This window comes from Somniosus microcephalus, chromosome 6 (genome assembly GCF_052327205.1).
Source record: "Somniosus microcephalus isolate GS21.2 chromosome 6, FLI_Smic_1.0, whole genome shotgun sequence".
In the NCBI taxonomy this organism is placed as follows: Eukaryota; Metazoa; Chordata; class Chondrichthyes; order Squaliformes; family Somniosidae; genus Somniosus; species Somniosus microcephalus.
In genome coordinates, this window is record NC_140992.1 from 100,827,142 (window position 1) to 100,848,100 (window position 20,959).

At 44.5% G+C, this 20,959-nt stretch overlaps 1 protein-coding gene across 1 annotated transcript; it reads left to right on the plus strand.

Moving 5' to 3' along the window:
* Positions 1 to 989: 989 nt before the first annotated feature.
* LOC147115959 (eotaxin-like) lies at positions 990 to 4,640 on the plus strand. The gene is made up of 3 exons (XM_085989478.1): positions 990 to 1,278; positions 2,874 to 2,994; positions 3,107 to 4,640. Exons 1-3 carry the CDS (start codon positions 1,218 to 1,220, stop codon positions 3,201 to 3,203), a joined length of 279 nt encoding a protein of 92 aa, XP_085845604.1. The 5' UTR covers positions 990 to 1,217; the 3' UTR covers positions 3,204 to 4,640.
* The last annotated feature ends 16,319 nt before the right edge of the window (positions 4,641 to 20,959 follow it).

Consider the following 20,959-nt stretch of genomic DNA (forward strand, 5'->3'; position numbering starts at 1 on the left):
CACATATAAAACCCTTGCACATTCAACACTCTACGCTTACAGCTGTCTGCACAATTATAGAGAAGGCATCCTGTATAATCCAAACCATCCTTCCTTGGTCCAATCAATTGGATACTTTTAATCATACTCTTTTTCAAATTAAAAAATGAATTGACAGCTCTAGAGAATAAAGAATAAATAAATGAAGAAATTATTATTATTTATATAATAAACCCTTTGCTTTCATTGACATGTGTAATGAATAATTCATCCTGGTGCAATTATAGTAAAGTTATCATTATCCTTGTTCATTATTGCCTGCTAACTGGACCCAGTGGAATTTGATGCATCAAGCAGGATTTTTTAGTCCTTGGCTAAAACTTTGGGTCATGTCTTTTTCCTGCGCTTTGCTGCAACCTCTACCTGCACTGGGCCGCAACTTTGAATCAGGTTGGTTTTGGGATTCAGAAGAGGTTAAGTCTTTTATTTTTTCATTGGGCTTCAGCTTTGGTTTGTATCAGGAAAAGTCTTTCATCTACCTCAGATACAACTTTAGGACAGGCGAGGTTGGGTCAGCTAGAGCCTCAATGATCTGCCAACCTTAAATGTTCTACAGGATAATCGAGGTTCCACCACAATGTGGGCATACAATGCCTGAACTTCAGTTGACCTTCCTACAAAGAACTAAATATATTTTCTTAACCTGATGGTCATACTTTTACAATGAGTATGGAAGCTTTGTCAGTTTGTTCCGTGTAGGTCTTTGGAGGCAATTCTGTGGTTTAGATGAGGCGTAGAGATATGCTAATGAGATATACTGACTAGGTAAGCTGCAGAAAATTAAGAACTGAATGCAAGTGGAGAAAATCAACTTTTCTGAACACGATAAAAAAGAGAATAGATTTGGGCATCAATCAAAAGAAAAAGAACCTGTAATTTGAAATAAATAAATGCTGTTCAGTGATGGCCACAAAGTCTTTGCCTTCTGTGAATAGTTGGTTCATGCGAACAGAAATGTAAAGGAAACAGCTAAAAATAGGAACAGGGAGGGTTTATCAATCTGGTCACCTTATCAGAGTTTCCACAGGGGCACAGTAAATCCACCTCCCCATCACCACCTCCTCACATGGAATGTAGGAAGGAAGCTGACCGTCTGAGAGGATGTATACAAGCTGCAATTCAAAGAAAGTTTAGATTTTCGGATCAGTCCCACCAGTGAGGAAACCCTTTTCGAGAAAATGAAGCAAGTTCTTGTGGTACTGATTTGTCTCAGTGTCTTCACCTTGGTTGTGATAGCAGGTGAGTGAGATCCCATTGTAACTGTTTATTACTTAGTTCTGTTTACTGTCTGCTTTTAAGAAAACTCGTCACTTAAGCAAATTTTAAAGAGGAACAACTTGTATATTCTACAGAATCCTGTCAGATTGCCCGTCTCTGAGTGGGATTTGAAAGTTGTTGGTTACTGAATTGCAGTACGTGTAACAATGTAGTTTACAGGACTGTACTGAACATATAAGCAAACCTCAATAGTTTATAAGCGAACTAACACGATTTATTTATCCCAAAAGTTGCAGAATTTATTCCAGTCCATGTTTACGTTCATCAGCGGTTTCATTTTTTAAATTGAGTTTCTTCGATTGAAACAATGACTAAATCATGTGAGAAAAGTAGCTGAAGGGGATAAAGTATCTATTATAAAATCGTGTACAACACTATTCAGTCTCGAGTTACTGGAAGAGCAATTTTGATATAAAATTATAATTACTACTGGCTGGAGATGGTTAGCATGGTTACAACACCTCACCGTGTATTTTGAAGCACACTGATTCTAATCCGACAAAACCCACAACAACCACATTAACGTAGAGTTCTCTACTGGAATAGTTCTGGAGGTTTACTGCACCTTCTTTACCTATCGACTAATTAACTTATTGATAGCCTGGTACTGGTCTGTGTGGTTCCAGTACACTTTGCATTCAGTAATTATCTTCATGATACCACCAAGGACTATTGCAATCTTTCGCAAGTGCTGTAATGAGGGATCACCACTGACCAGTCCACCATGCTACTGAAGGAACATTTGACAACCATAGCTAACACTAAAACTTCAGATGCTCTAATGTGCTTATCTACATTCGCAAGTGTTGTCTTACAATGACAGGTAGAATCACCAGCACATTGTGGAGATCAGTGCTCATCCTGTACCTCCATCTGTCCTACTCTAACTTTAAATGCTGATCATTAAAGCTGAGCACAATCCAAGTTGGGAATCTTTAATTAATGATTAGTAATATGACCAACAAAATATCACTAATCGAATGTTTGATGCTCACTACATCTTTATTGGTTAAGAGTCACCAGATTGATTATAAGGATGTTCAGTGTAGATTTCCTTTTTAAATGCCGCTAGCCAAGGTATCTACACATGTGCTCATTAAAGTAACAATCACTTTTTAAAATGAATTTTGTGTCAATGTGAGGGAAATTTAGCTCTGGAAAACGGCACAATTTCAGATTTTAGGTGCCCAGCGCCAGTATCGAGCAGTCAGGTAAGGCACAATTAGCTGCAGGGTAAACCTCCCTCTACTCTTCTCCAGCAATGTGCATCCGCCTCAGAAGAATACCCCCTACTGCAGCAATGTGTTATATGTTGCTGTGCCACACCAGCCCTCCTGTGGTCTTAGTGCGATTGTCAGTTTAACACTGAAGGACGATAATTTTGTGCTGTGGGCTCGTGCTCACTGGGATTTGGTTTGAGTCGATACAATTAAACAGAGGACCCAGCGGACAAAAAAATGTTCCTCCCACAGTCTGGCCTTAATTTATTTGCTCCATATTTTTCTCTTTCTTTCCTTAAAGCAGTGAATCACAAGCCTTTTATTTTTGTTTTCCAGCTCCTAATCCAATATGGAAGAGCTGCTGCCGGAATTTCTCAAAGTCGGTCCCTCGCTTCAACAGAATTGAGGAATACAAAATACAGGAAAATGATGGTCGCTGCAGGATTAAAGCTGTGGTGTAAGTATTCAGAACACTGTCCGTCTCGGGAGCCTGGCAATATACACCATTATTAGGAGCCTGTGTCATTCATAGTAGGCCCTGTAAGTAAATCTAGTCTGTTCCTTTTCAGATTCAGAGTAAAGGGCAAATGGATCTGCTCAGATCCGAATAATAATCGCGTGAGGAAAAATCTGGAAAAGCTTTCCCAACGGGAGCAGAGGGGATGAAGATGATGTTGATTGTCTGTGACTAATGAGGAAGCAACAACTGTCCACAGAGCAAAGGAAGTTTTCAAAAATAATTTTTCTTTTTAACGTCTGCTTTCCTACATTATACACAAGTTCCCTTATCATCAGAAAATACACAAATGCAAGGAAGGTTCAAAAACACAATTTAATTTTTTTGAACAGTCAAATTTGACGCTGTTCTTTAGTGTCAGTGCTGCTCCTACACATCACTGATTTACTCATTTGGTTTTATTAATGCTACAATTATAGCAGTTGATAAGGTGTGTCAGCCTCTGTATGGACAACGAACCATTGGTACTTTCTCACTGAGTGAACCAGACCAAGAGTCGAAACTTTCCCGCTCCTCCACCCAATGTTCTCACCTAGTCTGCTGAAGACAGTGGCCTGTGTTGGGACGTGACTCTATCGGCAGTAGCAGAAATTGGATAACTCAGCCAAGCAACTATTCTACCTGTGTGGGCCAACGCAGTAAGTGTACCCAGGACATTCCCGTGGTGGGTATCGCAGCCAAATCATCAAATTTTGTTTTTGCTACAGAAGAACCCCCTGCCTTTCTGAGGCTGGACAAAACTTGTTTTTATTTAATAAAAAACTAAATTTGAAAATGAAAATAAAAGGGGAATAGCCCTTTAAATGACTGATTGATGGAGAATGACATATGCATATACAAAGTGCTATTTTGTTAAATGTATTGCATTGTAACTTATTTCCATATAATGTACTAACGCTGTTCTATGGAAAACAAGGAATTATAGCTAAAGTAGTCCATATACATACGTCAACAAAACAGTGATCCTTTATTACATCTTCTTACATTTAAAGTGCCTTCATTGTCAGGCAGAGAAAAATCATTTTTGTCATGTTAACATATTTCAGAAACAGATTGAATTGATTGGAGAGAACGATGCTGATTATTTTCATGATATGATGCACAGTAACTCAAGAAGTCTTTAATCTGCGAAGCTCATCGAAATGGCTGCTGAATTTTTAAATTATTGTTCAATGCTACTTTTTTATCCGCATTTTATAATGTCCCCCAAAACCAGGGACTACTGTTTAAAGGGTGACATATTTTATTATTTATTCTTTTTGTAATTTGTCTGCATCTGTTTATCAAGTTTCTAAAATATATATATTTATAATTTCTTGAATAGATTGTCTTTGTGTTGTATTATTAGCCTTTGCTATAACCCAAGCTGGGAATCCTAAATTTTTATGACTCCATTTAAGCTTAAAAGATACGTACATAAATACCCCAAAGAATTTTAATAACCTTTTACCAGCTTGATTTGTAACACTTGCACCCTACCAATTGTTTCAACTATTTTTCTCAGTCGACCCATTGTGTCGGAATTCTATGTGATAATAAAACAATTCTGTTGAATGGGAACTTAAATTAAATGTAATTAAGTGGAAAGCAAACTGGCTGCTTGCTCTCATCTGTTTGGAAATCTCACTGGAGGGAGGAGGAATGGAGGAGGGGAGAGGGAGAAGGAACATTTACTCCAAAACTTTTCATCCCATATTTGGCACTGTCTCTCAACATGGCTGAAGAAACATCACTGACTGCTGGAAGTTGAGGGGATCTGAGGCAGCGACAATGCTGAATCACCTTGCCAGGTAACAGTGCCAGAATTCTCCAATCTGCTGCCTTTGTTTCCTTGGCTCAAAGCAAGGAATTGTGGGACCCTTTACAACTGCAGTTCTTGGGGTCACTGGCGTAAAGTGCAGCTCTGAAGAGGTGAAAAAAATCAGTCTTGTAATTATCCCTTTAAAAATACTAAATGGTCCAAACACATGATAATTGTTTCATAAATTGATTTGCTCTATTTACAGCTGGATTAGTGGAGTATTTTTCTGTCACAAAATTAAGCTGCGATTTAATACATCTAAACATAACCCACTGGTACAATTAATATTTCTAGAGACAATAAACAAGTTGTAATTTTGTGCCTTACTGTACCAATAAAATGGCAAACTCCTCATACTTAGAGAGATAATTATCTTTCAATTATCTTTCAGTTCTGTTATTTCTCTTCAACCCTCGCAGCCACTGTTTATACACAGAAACTACTGGTTAAAAACTTACAGTTCCGTCTCATGCACTGACACTTCACCACAATGTCATAAAAGAAGGGCATTTCCTCTGAGTCTTCCACGTGCTCATGTTTTCTAACCAGCACAAGCTGCAAAGTGGTTTCTACAGTATTACTACAACAAGGCTCTGTGACGGCAGTGTCATCAAACACACTAACGGGGGTAATAATGTTGTCTGTTTTTACAAGGTAAGCCACTGAGACTTTCCTGAGCAACCAATTCAAACTAAGTGTTCCCTGTTGGTTCAGTTGGTGGATGGATCATGTGCTGCGGTACAGAGCCGCGCAGACCAGAGAGGTCCCAACACCAATCCCTGGTTAATGTGGAGTTACTTGTACCCTGAATTTCCATGGGATTCTCCCCATTTCCTGCTGTAACCACGGCTAGTGATCAGGGAACCCCCTCCCCCCACAAATAAATAAAGTTCTTAGCCGTTAATGCTGTTTCTCCAGGGGTTGAGGATCTGGCCAAAGTGGACTGGGATCAGCTACTTGTAGGAAAGTCCACATCAGAGCAGTGGGAGTCTTTCAGAAAGGAAATAGAGAGAGTACAACGCCAACATGTTCCCGTAAAGGTCAAGAGTGGGACCAACAAACCCAGGGAACCCTGGATGTCAAGGGATATACAAGAATGGATTAGGAATAAAAGGGAGGCTTTTTGCAGATACAAAGGACTAAAAACAGTGGAAGCCCTAGAGGAGTATAGAAAGTGCAGGGGGGTACTTAAAAAAGAAATTAGGAGAACGAAGAAGGGGCATGAAAAAACACTGGCGGGCAAAATAAAGGAAAATCCCAAGGTGTTTTATAAGTATATTAAGAGCAAGAGGATAACCAGGGAAAGAGTAGGGCCCATTAGGGACCAAAGTGGCAATCTTTGTGTAGAGCCGGAAGATATAGGTGAGGTTTTAAATGAATATTTTGCATCTGTTATCAATATGACAAAGGACGATGTAGGCATAGAAATCAGGCAGGGGGATTGTGATATACTTGAACAAATTAGTATTGAGAGGGAGGAGGTACTAGCGGTTTTAATGGGCTTAAAACTGGATAAATCCCCAGGCCCTGACAAGATGTATCCCAGGCTACTCTCTGAGGCAAGGGAGAAGATTGCAGGGACTCTGACACAAATTTTCAGAACCTCTCTGGCCACAGGGAAGGTGCCAGAGGACTGGAGAACAGCTAACGTTGTACCATTATTCAAGAAGGGTAGTGGGGATAAACCAGGGAATTACAGGCCAGTGAGCCTAACATCAGCCTGGTTTACAGAGCAGCAGTGATACCCGCCCTGCTGTATGCCTCAGAGACATGGACTATGTACAGCAGGCACCTCAAAGCATTGGAGAGTTACTACCAATGCTACCTCTGCAAGATCCTGCAAATCCATTGGCAGGATAGGCGCACCAATGTCAGTGTTCTTGCTCAGGCCAACATCCCCAGCATCGAAGCTTTGACCACGCTCGATCAGCTCCGATGGACAGGTCACATTGTCCGCATGCCCGATACGAGATTCCCAAAACAAGCGCTCTACTTGGAGCTCCGGCACGGCAAGAGAGCCCCAGGTGGGCAGAGGAAACGCTTCAAGGACACCCTCAAAGCCTCCTTGAAAAAGTGTTACATCCCCACTGACACCTGGGAATCCCTGGCCCAAGACCGCACAAAGTGGAGGAGAAGCATCTGGGAAGGCGCCGAACACCTCGAGTCTCTTCGCCGGGAGCAAGCGGAAGCCAAGCGCAGGCAGTGCAAGGAGCGCAAGTCAATCCAAGCACCCCACCCACCCGCCCCTTCAACCACCGTCTGCCCCACCTGTGACAGAGACTGTAGGTCCCGCATTGGTCTAATCAGTCACCTGCGAACTCATTTTTAATGTGGAAGCAAGTCATCCTCAGTTCCGAGCGACTGCCTAAGAAGAAGAAGAAGAGTGGTAGGGAAATTATTGGAAAAAATTCTGAGGGACAGAATTAGTCTCCACTTGGAGAGGCAAGGATTAATCAAGGATAGTCAGCATGGCTTCGTCAGGGGGAGATCATGTCTAACCAATTTGATTGAATTTTTTGAGGGGGTGACTAGGTGTGTGGATGAGGGTAGTGCAGTTGATGTAGTCTGCATGGACTTCAGTAAGGCTTTTGACAAAGTCCCACATGGGAGACTGGTCAAGAAGGTAAGAACCCATGGGATCCAGGGCAATTTAGCACATTGGATCCAAAATTGCCTTAGAGGCAGGAGGCAGAGGGTGATGGTTGAAGGTTGTTTTTGTAACTGGAAGCCTGTGTCCAGTGGTGTACCGCAGGGATCGGTGCTGGGTTCTTTGCTGTTTGTAGTGTACATTAATGATTTAGATATGAATGTAGGAGGTATGATCAGTAAGTTCGCAGATGACACAAAAATTGGTGGAGTGGTAAATAGCGAGGAGGGAAGTCTCATGCTACAGGATGATATAGACGGGTTGGTTAGATGGGCAGAACAGTGGCAAATGGAATTTAACCCTGAAAAGTGTGAGATGATGCATTTTGGGAGGACTAACAAGGCAAGGGAAGGACAGAGGATCAGAGGGACCTTGGTGTGCACGTACATAGATCCCTGAAGGCAGCAGGACAACGCCCCGGTAGCACCCCAGACCGGATATTGAGTGGTGCTCCCTACCTTACCGCCTACCACTAGCTCCTCAGCCTTTGCGCCTTAAGACAGGTGTGTACCACCTGATTTAGCGTCCCAGGGGGAGAAATTCAGTATCGCCCCATTTGGGGCACAATTATCGGCCAGGCACAAAGATTAGCGCCTGGTGCTAATTATCGCCTCCAACTGCAAACCAGGCTTTTATCGCCGCTGGAGGTGATTGGAGCGCTAAATCAGGTGCTACACACCTGTCTTAAGGCGCAAAGGCCAAGGAGCGAGGCGCTACCTCAGAGCACTGGCGAAGCTCATGTGATGACAGTCAGCAATGGAACACAGACACAATGGCGCCGGCCAGTTCTTAAAGGGGAGGGTTGATCTTGCTCTCCACCCACGTCCTGCTCATTGCAGCCTTGAATCTCGGCCTGGAGAGACCTGTATGTTGAGTCTGTGTGTCCCAGTTATGTTTAGGATCAATCACTGGACACAGACAACAAGAATAACTTTTAACAGGTCTTTATTATTCGGAGGTCAGGGCTGAACTGCCCAGCAAATCCCTACACAACACTTATATACCGGTGTGGTCACCACCGGTATTACAGTATTACAGTATACAGCAGCCAAGAGAAAGTAGTACATCTCTTAAGGTAGTTCTCTTAAGGTGGAACAGGTTACATACACCACAATCCTCCCTTTTTAGCTTAACAGTTATATCCCCATTTAACATAACATAATAACATATATATATATACAACTTCATGCAAAACAGTTCAAAGATTCAGTCTCTGAGGAGGCCTCCTGATTCGAGTTGGATAACGCCTTTCAGGGGTCTCTGACTCTCGTTGCTGGGGTGACTCATCTAGTTGGTCTCTTATGGATTGGACATCATCATCAGGTACATTCACTTCTGAGGTAGATGCTTCAGGTTCACTAACTTCTTCCACGGTTGTCTCTGCCGTAACCATGGGTTCGACCCTTGTTCTCGATTCTACCAGTTGGTCAGCATGACGCCATTTTACATTTTCACCAATATCTACCGTGTACATCAGGGGTCCTTGTCTGGCCCGAATTGTTCCAGGTTGCCATTTCTCGTTTTTATAGTCCCGGGCTAACACTGGTTGTCCTATTTCGAAGCTCCGAGTGGTCTTGTTATTTATATGCTGGAACTGTTTGTTTTCAACTTCCCTCCGCACATTTGGTTTTAACAAGTCCAACCTGGACCGCAACCTCCTGTTATAGAACATCATGGCAGGACTTTGGTTTGTCACTGCATGAGTGGCGTTTCGATATGCCAGTAGGAATTTGTCCACCTTGTGTTGTAGTGGAATCTGATCTTCGCTCATGGCCTTTATTGCTTTTTTAAACGTTTGTACAAATCTCTCGGCCAACCCGTTTGTAGCCGGATGATATGGGGCAGAGGTATAATGTTTCACCCCATTCTTCTTCATGAATTTCTGGAATTCTTCTGACACGAACTGCGGTCCGTTGTCTGAACATATTTGTTCTGGCAATCCATTTCTTGCAAATATCGTTCTCAGCACCGCGATCGTCTTTTCCGAGGTAGTGGTAGTCATCTTAATCACTTCTGGCCATTTAGAATGTGCGTCCACCGCAATTAAAAACATGGAGTCCATGAATGGACCAGCAAAGTCAATATGTACACGTTGCCATGGGGTTGAAGGCCATTCCCATGGATGCAGCGGTGCAATCGGAGGTGCATTTTGCACTTTTTGGCACCCTGAGCAGCTTTTCGTCAGATCCTCTATCTGTTGGTCGATACCCGGCCACCACACATAAGCCCTAGCAAGGCTTTTCATCTTGACTCCCCCCCAGATGACCTTCATGCAGTTCCTTTAGAACTCTCTCTCTTAACTTAGGAGGAATAATCACCCTTGTTCCATACATCAATGTTCCTTGACAGACGGACAACTGTTCTCGTCTTGCTGAGAATGCCGGTAACAGTGGATCACCATGTGCTGGCCATCCCTTCACTGTCACTTCGTAGACCCTGGACAGTGTCGGGTCGTTCCTGGTTTCTCTTTCAATACTTGCATTGGTGACTGGTAAACATTCGATGATGGTCGAGTGAAATAACTCAACAGGGTCAACCGTCAGTGCCTCCTCCTTTGTAGGTAGTGGCAGGCGCGACAGCCCATCAGCATTACCATGCTGCTTTGTACCTTTGAATTCTATCTGATATTGATGTGCTCCTAGGAAAAGGGACCATCTCTGGAGTCTCTGTGCTGTCATCACTGAAACACCCTTCTTAGGGTTAAAAATGGATACCAACGGCTGGTGGTCTGTCAGCAGCGTAAACTTTTGGCCCTGCAGGTAATGATTAAACTTCTTTACTCCCCACACAAGGCTGAGAGCCTCCCTATCTATCTGAGCATAGTTGCGCTCAGCGGAGGTCAATGATCTGGATGCGAACACAACTGGCCTCTCCTGGCCATTTGGCAACTTGTGTGAGAGTACTGCCCCAATACCATATGGAGAAGCATCACAAGCCAAACGAATAGGCAGCGTTGGGTTGAAGTGAGCCAACACTTCCTCTGAGGTGATCAATGCCTTGCTTTCGCGAAAGGCCCTCTTACAGTCCTCGCTCCACTTCCATGGTACTCCCTTCTGCAAAAGAGCGTTCAGTGGGTGCAGCACCGTGGATAAATTTGGCAGAAACTTATGGTAATAGTTAATCAACCCTAGAAACGACCTCAATTGGGATACATTATCCGGAGCGGGAGCCTTCACAACAGCTTCGATCTTGTCAGGAGACTTATGAAGCCCCTTCTGGTCAATTACATGACCACAGTACGAGATCCCCTTCTGAAAGAACTCACATTTCCGGCGATTAACTCGAAGTCCATATTCTTTCAATCTGGTGAGCACCAGTTCCAAGTTTGCAAGGTGTTCCTCGTCATCATCTCCTGTAATCAGAATATCGTCCAGGTAACATTGTGTGCCTGGAATTCCCTGTAATACCTGCTCCATGGCCCTCTGCCAAATTGCTGGCGCCGATGCCACTCCAAAAACCAGTCTATTATACCGGTACAAGCCTCTATGCGTGTTGATCGTGAGATACTGGCGTGACTCTTCCTCCACTTCCATCTGTAAGTACGCCTGCGCCAGGTCTATCTTGGTGAAGTGTTTCCCACCAGACAACGAAGCAAAGATATCCTCAATCCGCAGAAGCGGATACTGCACCATGTGAAGCACCGGATTAACAGTGATCTTGAAACATCCACAGATGCGAACCTTCCCCGGTTCCCCCGGCTTGTTGCTCGATGAACGCTTCATGACGGGAACAATGGGCGTGGCCCATTCACTCCAGTTTACCTTAGATAGTACTCCTGAACGTTCTAGCCCTTCCAGCTCAGCTTCCACAGCAGGTCGTATCGCATAAGGTACCGGTCTGGCTTTGAAAAATTTCGGGTTTGCATGTTCTTCAACCTTGATGTTTGCCGTAATTCCTCTCAGTGTTCCCAGTCCCTGTTGAAACACCTCTTTAGCATCGTCCAATATTCTGGACAATCATTTAGGTTTGACATCTTTTTTACCGGAATCTACCGTTAGTGCTTTTAAGGAATGCCAGTCCATATTTATTTTCCTAACCCACTCCTGTCCCAGTAGTGGTGGACCTCCCTCAGGTAGCACATATAAGTCCATTCCTCGGCTTTCTTTGCCCTTGTGGCCCACCTTTACCTCTATCTTCCCGATGGGGTATACTCTTTGCCCCGTGTATGTTTTCAATACAATCTCCGTATCCCGTAGGGGGATATGTGGGAACAATCTTTTGTAATCTTGCTTATTCATGACCGTCAATGCCGATCCAGTGTCCAATTCCATCTTCACTTGGACTCCTGCTATCTGAAGTGTGACCCAAATTGTTTGGAGGTCTGCTTCCTTACCAACATTGTGTACTCTTAGACTACCCAGTTCATTACTGCTGGAGTCTGAATCTGACTTCTGTTCGTTCAAACTGTTCTCTGTCACCTTGTGTACCTTTCTGTACTTTTCCTGTGGTGACTTTTTGTTGCTGGTCTTCTTTCCTGACCGGCATACTTTAGCTATGTGACCAAGCCTGCCACATTTTCTGCATTCCTGATTTTTGAACCAGCACTGGTTCTGATCGTGCGTTGTCTTTCCACAATGATAACATTTTACTGTACCCAAGACCATTTGATTGGTGCTGAGTTCCGGTGACCGTAGCTGCATTTCCGCCGTGCCTCTCGCTGCGGCTTCTTGCGATGCTGCAATAGTGACAGCTTTATCAAGCGTAAGATCATTCTCCTCAAGCAGTCGCTTTTGTGTTCCTTCTTTTAACAATCCACACACAAATTTATCTCTCAGCGCATCTGCTAGTCCTGTTCCAAACTGACAGTACTTCGATAGCTTACGTAGTTCAATTAAAAATTCAGCGTTGCTTTTGTCTTTCAGCTGCGTTCTTCTGTAAAATTTAAATCGTTCCGCTATCATCAGCGGCGTGGGGTTTAAATGATTTTTCAGGACAGTAACAATATTCGCGAAAGTCTGATCCGCCGGTTTATTTGGTGATAGAAGGTGCTTCAATAGCCCGTATGTCTTCGCACCCATTGAGCTTAATAAGGTTAGTGCTTTCTCATCATCTGGTACCTTATTTGCTTGACAATAAACTTCCATGCGTTCTACATACGTGGTCCAATCTTCGATATCACTATCAAAGGAATTAATGCTCCCATGTTTAGGCATCCTTGCAAGTTTTTAAATTTTTCTTTTTCTCAAAATGGCGGCTTCCCGCGCTTGTCTTCTTCCCCCGCCTACTAAAATGGTGGCTTCCCACACTTGGCGGTCTTTCCCGCGCTCGTCTTCTTCCCCCGCCGACTACAATGGCGGATTCCCGCGTTTGCCTTCTTCCCCCACTGGCTGCAATGGCGATTGCCTTGCTGCTGCCGTTCTCGCCTCCCCAGCGGTTCTCACTCCCCGACGCTGCTTTGCCTCGCAGCCCCGCTTGCAGCCCGATCCTTTACACCGGCTGCGTTTGAATTCTCCGCGGCTCTCGTGCCTTAAGCTTCTCAACTCCCCGACTCTGCTTTGCCTCGCAGCCCCGCTTGCAGCCCGGTCCTGTACACCGGCTGCGTTTGAGTTCTCCGCGACTCTCAAGCCTTAAGCTGCCCCAGTCGCTGCGCCTCTCGGCCTCGATTGCAGCCCGGCCCTTTCTACTGGCCGTGGTCGAGCTCTCCGCCCTTATTCCTCCGTTTTCCCTCCCCTACTCCACAGCCAACGCGGCCGACTTTCTGCTCGTGTCGCTGATCGGCTTACCCACCACCGTGGTAGAAGGGATGATCACTGCCTGTCGCTGATGGAGGGCTTCGTGGTCAGAATTCTTTTTCTTTTTAACTCGGGTTCTCGATGCCTCCCGTGCGATGGTTCTCAGCAGGATGATGAGGGCGGATGCCTCTTCTCGACGCCCGTTCTGAGGACGAAGCTGCCTTGGATGTAAAATTGCCACAGGGTAAGATCGGACTCATCGCCACTGTTGAGTCTGTGTGTCCCAGTTATGTTTAGGATCAATCACTGGACACAGACAACAAGAATAACTTTTAACAGGTCTTTACTATTCGGAGGTCAGGGCTGAACTGCCCAGCAAATCCCTACACAACACTTATATACCGGTGTGGTCACCACCGGTATTACGGTATTACAGTATACAGCAGCCAAGAGAAAGTAGTACATCTCTTAAGGTAGTTCTCTTAAGGTGGAACAGGTTACATACACCACACTGTACATCAAATCTGTTGGAAAGAACAATGGAGAGGCCCAGGGAAAGAGCTCAAAGTGCAGCCCCCACAGGCTCTTCTAAATTGATGCAGGGAAGGGCAAATCAAAATGAACCTGCAAAGTGCTACTCAGTACCCAAAACTCCTTCACACAGCATTGAATCGCTCCAGAAGTCTCTCTCTCTCTCAGAATGCGTGGTGCAAAAATGTCACCAACAAAAAAAGGCAGGAAGCGGTCACCTTTAAATAGCACTCCCCCAGACCCTTCCTGACTGTAAAACGCTCCCCTCAACCTGTCATTGCTAGCGGCAGGCGGTAAGGCAGGGGGCACCACTCAATATCCAGTCCAGAGTGTGACCGGGGCATTGCATACTCGACTGACGTCACAATCTGCCGGCGCAGGAGATTGTGGTGGTAGTGTTTAGCGCCGCCGCAAAATGTCTCGTTAATTTCATGCGCGGCGCAAACATCGCCGCGCATGGGCACTAGTTGCTTTGCGCCCCATTAGCGCTCTCTTAAGGTGCTAATGGGAGGCGGAAACCAACTGAATTTTTCCCCTCCGGTGCTTTCCGTTTACCTTTTCCTCCTATCCTAAAGGTGATTGCCTGGAGTTTCTGGGAATCTGGCCTAAAATATCTGGCAGAGATATTAGTAGACAGGTTGACAGATTAGCAATGGAACACCTAAAATGATCACAGTACGAAATAAATATATTCCTATAAGGTGAATAGGAGGTACATCAAATAATGAGAGTTCCAGCTATAAATGGAGAGATTAAAACCAAAAGTTAAAATGGAGACATGTGATAAAATGAAGGCTGAGAATACTAAAAATAAACATGAGGAATATAAAGAGTGGCGTGGTGAAAAGGTGATTAGAAGGATTAAAAAGTACTATGAAGAATGGCTAACAGATAAAATAAAAGTAAAAAGTAAGGGCTTTTGTAAGCATATCAAAAGAAAATGAGCAGTTAAAGAAGAGTAGGAGCACTCAAAGATGAAAAGGGAGTCTAATTGTGGAAGATGAACAGATGACAGAGATATTAAATATTTCCTATCTCTTTTCTTAACAATGATGATGGAAATGAGAATGAAGTGTTCCAGCAGAGGATATCCAACAATTATTGGAGATAACTCAAGAAAAATCATTTGTTCTGAAAAAAATAGCACAAGTCAAGTTGCAAAAGTCGTTGGCCCTTATGGCACGCACCCTAGGCTGTTGAGGAGATAGTGCCGGCTTTGGCACAATTTTTCAATCGTCAGTATGCAAATTTTCACTGTACAATAGCCAACTTTGTTCAAGTAAGTAGAGATAAATAAACTGGGTGAGCACTGACCAGTTAGTCTAATGCCAGTTGTGGGTAAATTCTCTTAAACAATAATTCAAAATAATATTAACGAGCATTTAGAAATGCATGGGTTGCATAATGGAGAGCTCACATAAAATTGTTAACAACAAGTTGTTCTTGACAGATTTAACGATGAAGTGATCGATTGGATAGATAAAGGGAATGAAGAAGATGTGTATATAGATTTTCAGAAGGCATCTCACAGAGGCTTGTTAGAAAAATTCAGGCATATGGCATAAAAGGAAATGTAGCATCATGGATAGGAAGTTGGTTGATGGCCAGGAAACACATTTTTAGGGTAAATGAGTGTTACTCCCTGACAACATCCCGGCTGTTGTGCTGAAGATTTGTGCTCCAGAACTAGCTGCGCCTCTAGACAAGCTGTTCCAGTACAGTTACAAAACTGGCATCTACCGACAAAGTGGAAAATTGCCCTGGTATGCTTGTCCACAAACAGCAGGACAAATCCAATCCAGCCAATTACCACCCCATCAGCCTACTCTCAATCATCAGCAAAATGAAGGAAATGGTCATCGACAGTGCTATCAAGTGGCACTTCCTTACCAATAACCTGCTCACCAATGCTCAGTTTGGGTTCCGCCAGGACCACTCGGCTCCAGACTTCATTACAGCCTTGGTCCAAACATGGACAAAAGAGCTGAATTCCAGAGGTGAGCTGAGAGTGACTGCCCTTGATATCAAGGCAGCCTTTGTCCGAGTGTGGTATCAAGGAGCCATAGTAAAATTGAGATCAAAGGGATTCAGAGGAAGACTCTCCACTGGCTAAAGTCATGCCTATTACAAAGGAAGATGGCTGTGGTTGTTGGAAGCCAACCATCTCAGCCCCAGGACATTGCTGCAGGAGTTCCTCAGGGCAGTGTCGTAGACCCAACCAGCTTCAGCTGCTTCATTAATGACCTTCCCTCCAACATAAGGTCAGAGGTGGGGATGTTCACTGATGACTGCAGTGTTCAGTTCCTTTCACAACTCCTTAGATAATGAAGCAGTCCATGCCTGCTTACAGCAAGACCTGTACAGCATTCAGACTTGGGTTGATAAGTGGCAAGTAACATTCACGCCACACAAGTGCCAGGCAATGACCAACTCAAACAAGAGAGAGTCTAACCACCTCACCTTGAAATTCAATGGCTTTGCCATCATCAAATCCCTCACCATCAATATCCTGGGAGTCACCATTGACCAGAAAATTAACTAGACCAGCCACATAAATATTGTGGCTACAAGAGCCGGTCAGAGGCTAGGTATTGTAAGGGGTGGTGTGTGGGTTGTTTGTCAGCTTCACCTCTGACTCCTTTGAGCGGTTCGAATCACTCCCACTCCCTTTTGTTCTGGACTTTGGACTTATTTGGGGGTTGTAATGAACTTGCAACAGACACCTGGGTTGGTCAAAAGAATTCAGATCTTTATTTTGAGACAGGAAAATATACAATACAATAAAACTTATACTCTAAAAGGGTGGGGAACACTCGGAATATGCGAGGGAGAATTACAATAGAAAAAAACCCTTACCCTCCCAACCCCACTATCCTCACTAGGTTGAAATCCAGTGGACCACGAAAAGCTCACCAATCGACTTTCTTGACAGATTGTAGAGGTTCGCGATTTCGGGGTTCTCCTTAGTTGTGGCGGTTGGGGCCTGCCGTACCCCGGACGTGGTAGAAAACTGCAAGGGGCGGTGTGTGGGTTGTTTGTCAGCTTCACCTCTGACTCCTTTGAGTGGTTCGAATTGTTCCCACTCCCTTTTGTTCTAGACTTTGGACTTATTTGGGGGATGTCATGAACTTGCAACAGACACCTGGGTTGGTCAAAAGAATTCAGATCTTTATTTTGAGACAGGAAAATTTACAATGCAATAAAACTTATACTCTAAAAGGGTGGGGAACACTCGGAATATGCGAGGGAGAATTACAACAGAAAAAAACCCTTACCCTCCCAACCCCACTATCCTCACTAGGTTGAAATCCAGAGGACCAGGAAATGCTCACCAATCAACTTTCTTGAAAGATTGTAGAGGTTCGCGATTTCGGGGTTCTCCTTAGTTGTGGCGGTTGGGGCCTGCTGTACCCCGGACGTGGTAGAAGACTGCACCTGCGTTGGGTCTTCAGTTTGGATTGGTCCGCTGATGCGGTTAGTCGCGCTGTTGAATGTATCGGGTAAGAACCCAATTTTCTTTGGTTAGGGCAAGTTTTAGGGTCCTTTGTGTCAAAATCTTACCCGGGGTAAGTCAGACTAGCCTGTAGAGTAGAAACAAGTCTTTGTTTTTTGAGTTTTTCGGTGGTTGGTCGCGATGGCCCAATATTACCTGGTTGGTGGTAATATTGGTAGTTGTTGGTTCCTTTAGGCCTTCGGTTGCCGCGACTTTCGTTCTACTTCTGTTCCTTCAAGTCTCCGATGATGATCTCTCTGTTGAACTGGCTGGCTGAACTGAGCCGACTGTCTGATGACGAACTGACTGCACATTGAACTGAACTGAACTGAACTTGAGCCGACTCTCTGAACTGTTTCTCTGAACAAGCCTCAATTATACTGGTGTGAGGCCTGGCTTATCTGACCGCCAAACCCCGGATTTCTTTGTTAAATTTGGCGGGCTCGTTATTTTTAATAGGTTTTAAAACTTTAACGAGCTTTGGGGATGGCCCATCTACCTTTAATTGGCCTTTAACTAGTTTCGGGATTGCCCTGAAACTAGCTTAAAAATGCAAAACTTTTGTATATCTCCTTGATTGGTTTTGGGCTGCTGTTTGATTGTTGGTTCCTGTTGGGCTATGTTCTTTCCGTTGTGTTGCTGTGGGCATGTACTGTTTTATTCATGTACTTTGGCTCTGTGTTTTTTGGCGGGAACAGGTTTTATTGTCTTTATGTAAAGGCTGAGGTGGCCCAGGACATTCCCAGACTGTCCAATATACAAACTCAGGGGCCCACCCCACCTTCCCTGTGTCACAGCTTTTCGCAAGTCTGAACATGCCTTTAAACCAGCCAAATCTTCCTGGGGTTTTAATTTTAAATCTCTTTGGCCCAATATTCTCCTTCAAACAGTCCAATATCTCTCCTTTCTTCCTTTGGGGAAAATGTGTAATTTTGCGATCCTTACACACCTCCCTGTGATACTTTATAACACTATAGTATCATGCAGGTGTGAACAAAATTTGCTGATCCTCGGGAGCCAACCTTCCCCTGTATTAACTAAACTAAAATACCCAAAACAAAACACTCTCCCATTCCCTTTAGGTGTAGTGTTTATCAAAAATACACAATGTGCAAACTTTTATTACATTCACACCCAAGCAAGGAGGGGGTCCAACACCCCTGCACCACTTGGAAAAATCACACACATAGGAAAAACAAATGACACACACACTCATCAAACTTTATTTTAATAACGTTCAAGATTTTGTTTTATACCTGGTCATAGACTTTATTTTTGTCCCATGCTCCCTCATGTTGAGAGCGGAGCATTTGGTCCCTTCCTTTGCACTTTGTACACAACAGGTAGAAAACTATTCCCAGCTGGCAAACCACTAAAATGTGTGAAGCCAGCCTAATCCAAGAGGGGACTTCTATATTTTCAAAAATGCCCCACCAGGGTGGAACTACAATATCCAATATCTTGGCCCCTATCACGACTGTCTTCTGCTCTAATGTATAGAAATGTTTCTGTGAGATGACCACTGCTTTTAATAGGGCGATAAGATGTTCTGGGAGAGGGGGAATCTCATAGCCAAAATGTGTTATATAATTCTGCAGGTTGGTAATGTTTTCCCTGACAGTGAGGTGAACAGTTGAGGGTTCAGGGATGGGTACAATCCATTCCTGGGCCACTTGAACTTCTGCCTCGGGTTTAAAATAAAAACTGCTGTCACTCACCGGACACCAGATGTACTGTCCATGGCGGTAGTGGGGTGCACTTGTGGTGACACAATATGTCTCACCCCCTATGAATGCTACCTGAGGGGAAACATGGTCTTGTGCCATTACCTCCATGATACAGTTCACAGGTCGTGCGCCAGCAGCTTTAAACCCACACTGTGGTCTCAAATAGGCATTCAAGCGCTGGGGACACAGTATTATGTGTGCTCCCTGGCTCTGACACCTGGAGAGGTCTGTACCTGTCATAGCGTGCTCCCACTTTATGACATAAGGTGGGACCTCTGCAAAATGGACGTGTGCACCCCCTTGAATGATCCCAATGTTCTCCACCCTGTATACCGGTGCGGGTCGGGCAGTCCCACCCATGACCGGCATCCTCACTACTATCCCCATGATAGTATGATTGGTCCACAATCTACTGGGACAAGGTAGGCTTCAGAGGCTAGACGGAGCTGACACGGGCTCAGCGAATTACTAAACGGGTGGAGGGCTGCGAGTTGCTTGTTGCTAATCCAGGAGGGGACTAAACCTTGTTTTAAATCCTCCAGGTTGCTGCGGCCCTCACCCAGCAACCATGCCCTGTATAGCACGCACACCTCATTCTGTGCAGCTTGAGCCGAAGCATTTCTGTCCTGCCGTTTAAGTGCATTTACCGTTTTGGCATGTCTTTCCAGCTCAGCTATTATCTCCTTTAAATGGACCGTCATAGCCTGGTCCTCATGCAGCTCTGAGCCCACCACTGTGTTCTCCTCTGTTAGGAGTTTTCTTAACTGGGTCTTTAAACCATTTATCTGGGTTTGCAGCTCTATGTCATTGTAGGATTCGCAAAATTGAACTTTATATTATAAAGGGTTGAATGGCAGAAGAGGCCATGATTTTAAAGACTATTTTAAAAGATGCCCAGAAAAAGGGGCACACAAAATGGCCGCCAGACCCCGTGACCAACTTATTGGGGCACTTTAAAATGGTTCCTGCAAATCCTCAGACAGCTTTGTGGATTCAGCCCAAAGTAAGTTCTGGAAGCCGTTTCTGAGAGAACGAAACCAGACACCCACATATACATATAGATTGGATGCAGATCCAGTTGAGATCGGCCTGTAGATAAAGGCCATCTAAATGTTGACCCAGACAAAAGGGAACAGTTTCATATTCATGAGAAGAGCATCAAGGACCCGTTAAAGACATCACCAGGACATTAAAAACAATGAAGGTCATTCCAGACCAGAGATGGCCCGTTACCGGCCATCCAAGAACAGTTTAAAATATAATAACTACCCCGTTGTGCAACAAGCCCACCAAAAGCTAAACAAAGACTAACCTGATTTGGCGCGAGATAAGAGCTTCTGGAAAGAAGTATAATTGAGAGAACACACGGGTAGGAATTGGGTTATTTCAGCTTTCCAGCTTGCAGGCCTGTCCAGTTTTTGAGCTGGGTAAAGAGGAGCTGCTTTGGGAGAAGGTCAGCGTGACTCCTCTCCATCGTGGGAGAGGAAGAAGAAGAAGACTAAGCCGCCATCAAGAAGGTCGTTCGAGCCGGCGTCCTGCCCCGGGGTAAAACATCGGGAGATCATCGACCAACCCCGGGCCATTGACGAAACGGGAGGCCATCAACCCACTCCGGCTCGGGAGAATAGATAAAATAAAACTGAAGAAATAATGGGGGCCAGCCCAAGGCTCCTCTGACCGGGGTCGAGCCGACGATCCCCGACCCCGCCGACATCCAGGCCAGCCGGTGTCCAGCCGCCCCCGACCCCCACCTCAGCAGAGAGGTGAGGTGCAGCTCGCTGGAGCTCCACAATCTACGTGGAGATGGGACACCTGAAAGGATCAAACGCAGACTTGTTTCAAAACTTTGCACTTCCTAGTTGGATTGGTGAGTATGTTTCTGGCCCTCCATAATCAGATCTAGATAGGTTTAAGGGGGTGGATATTTAAGGGTATAATTAACATGAGTTGTTATCCCTCGATGTTCCGTGTGTTTCCCTATTTCATGATGATTTTTGTAGAGTATAATATGCCTGTATTTGCCTTAGTTAGTAT

Bases quoted from the DNA above. Each gene is read 5' to 3' on its own strand.
- LOC147115959 (XM_085989478.1), top strand. From the start codon at position 1,218: ATGAAGCAAGTTCTTGTGGTACTGATTTGTCTCAGTGTCTTCACCTTG. The intron at 1,279-2,873 runs GTGAGTGAGATC...TTTGTTTTCCAG, and splicing joins CACCTTGGTTGTGATAGCAG to CTCCTAATCCAATATGGAAG. The intron at 2,995-3,106 runs GTAAGTATTCAG...GTTCCTTTTCAG, and splicing joins TGCAGGATTAAAGCTGTGGT to ATTCAGAGTAAAGGGCAAAT.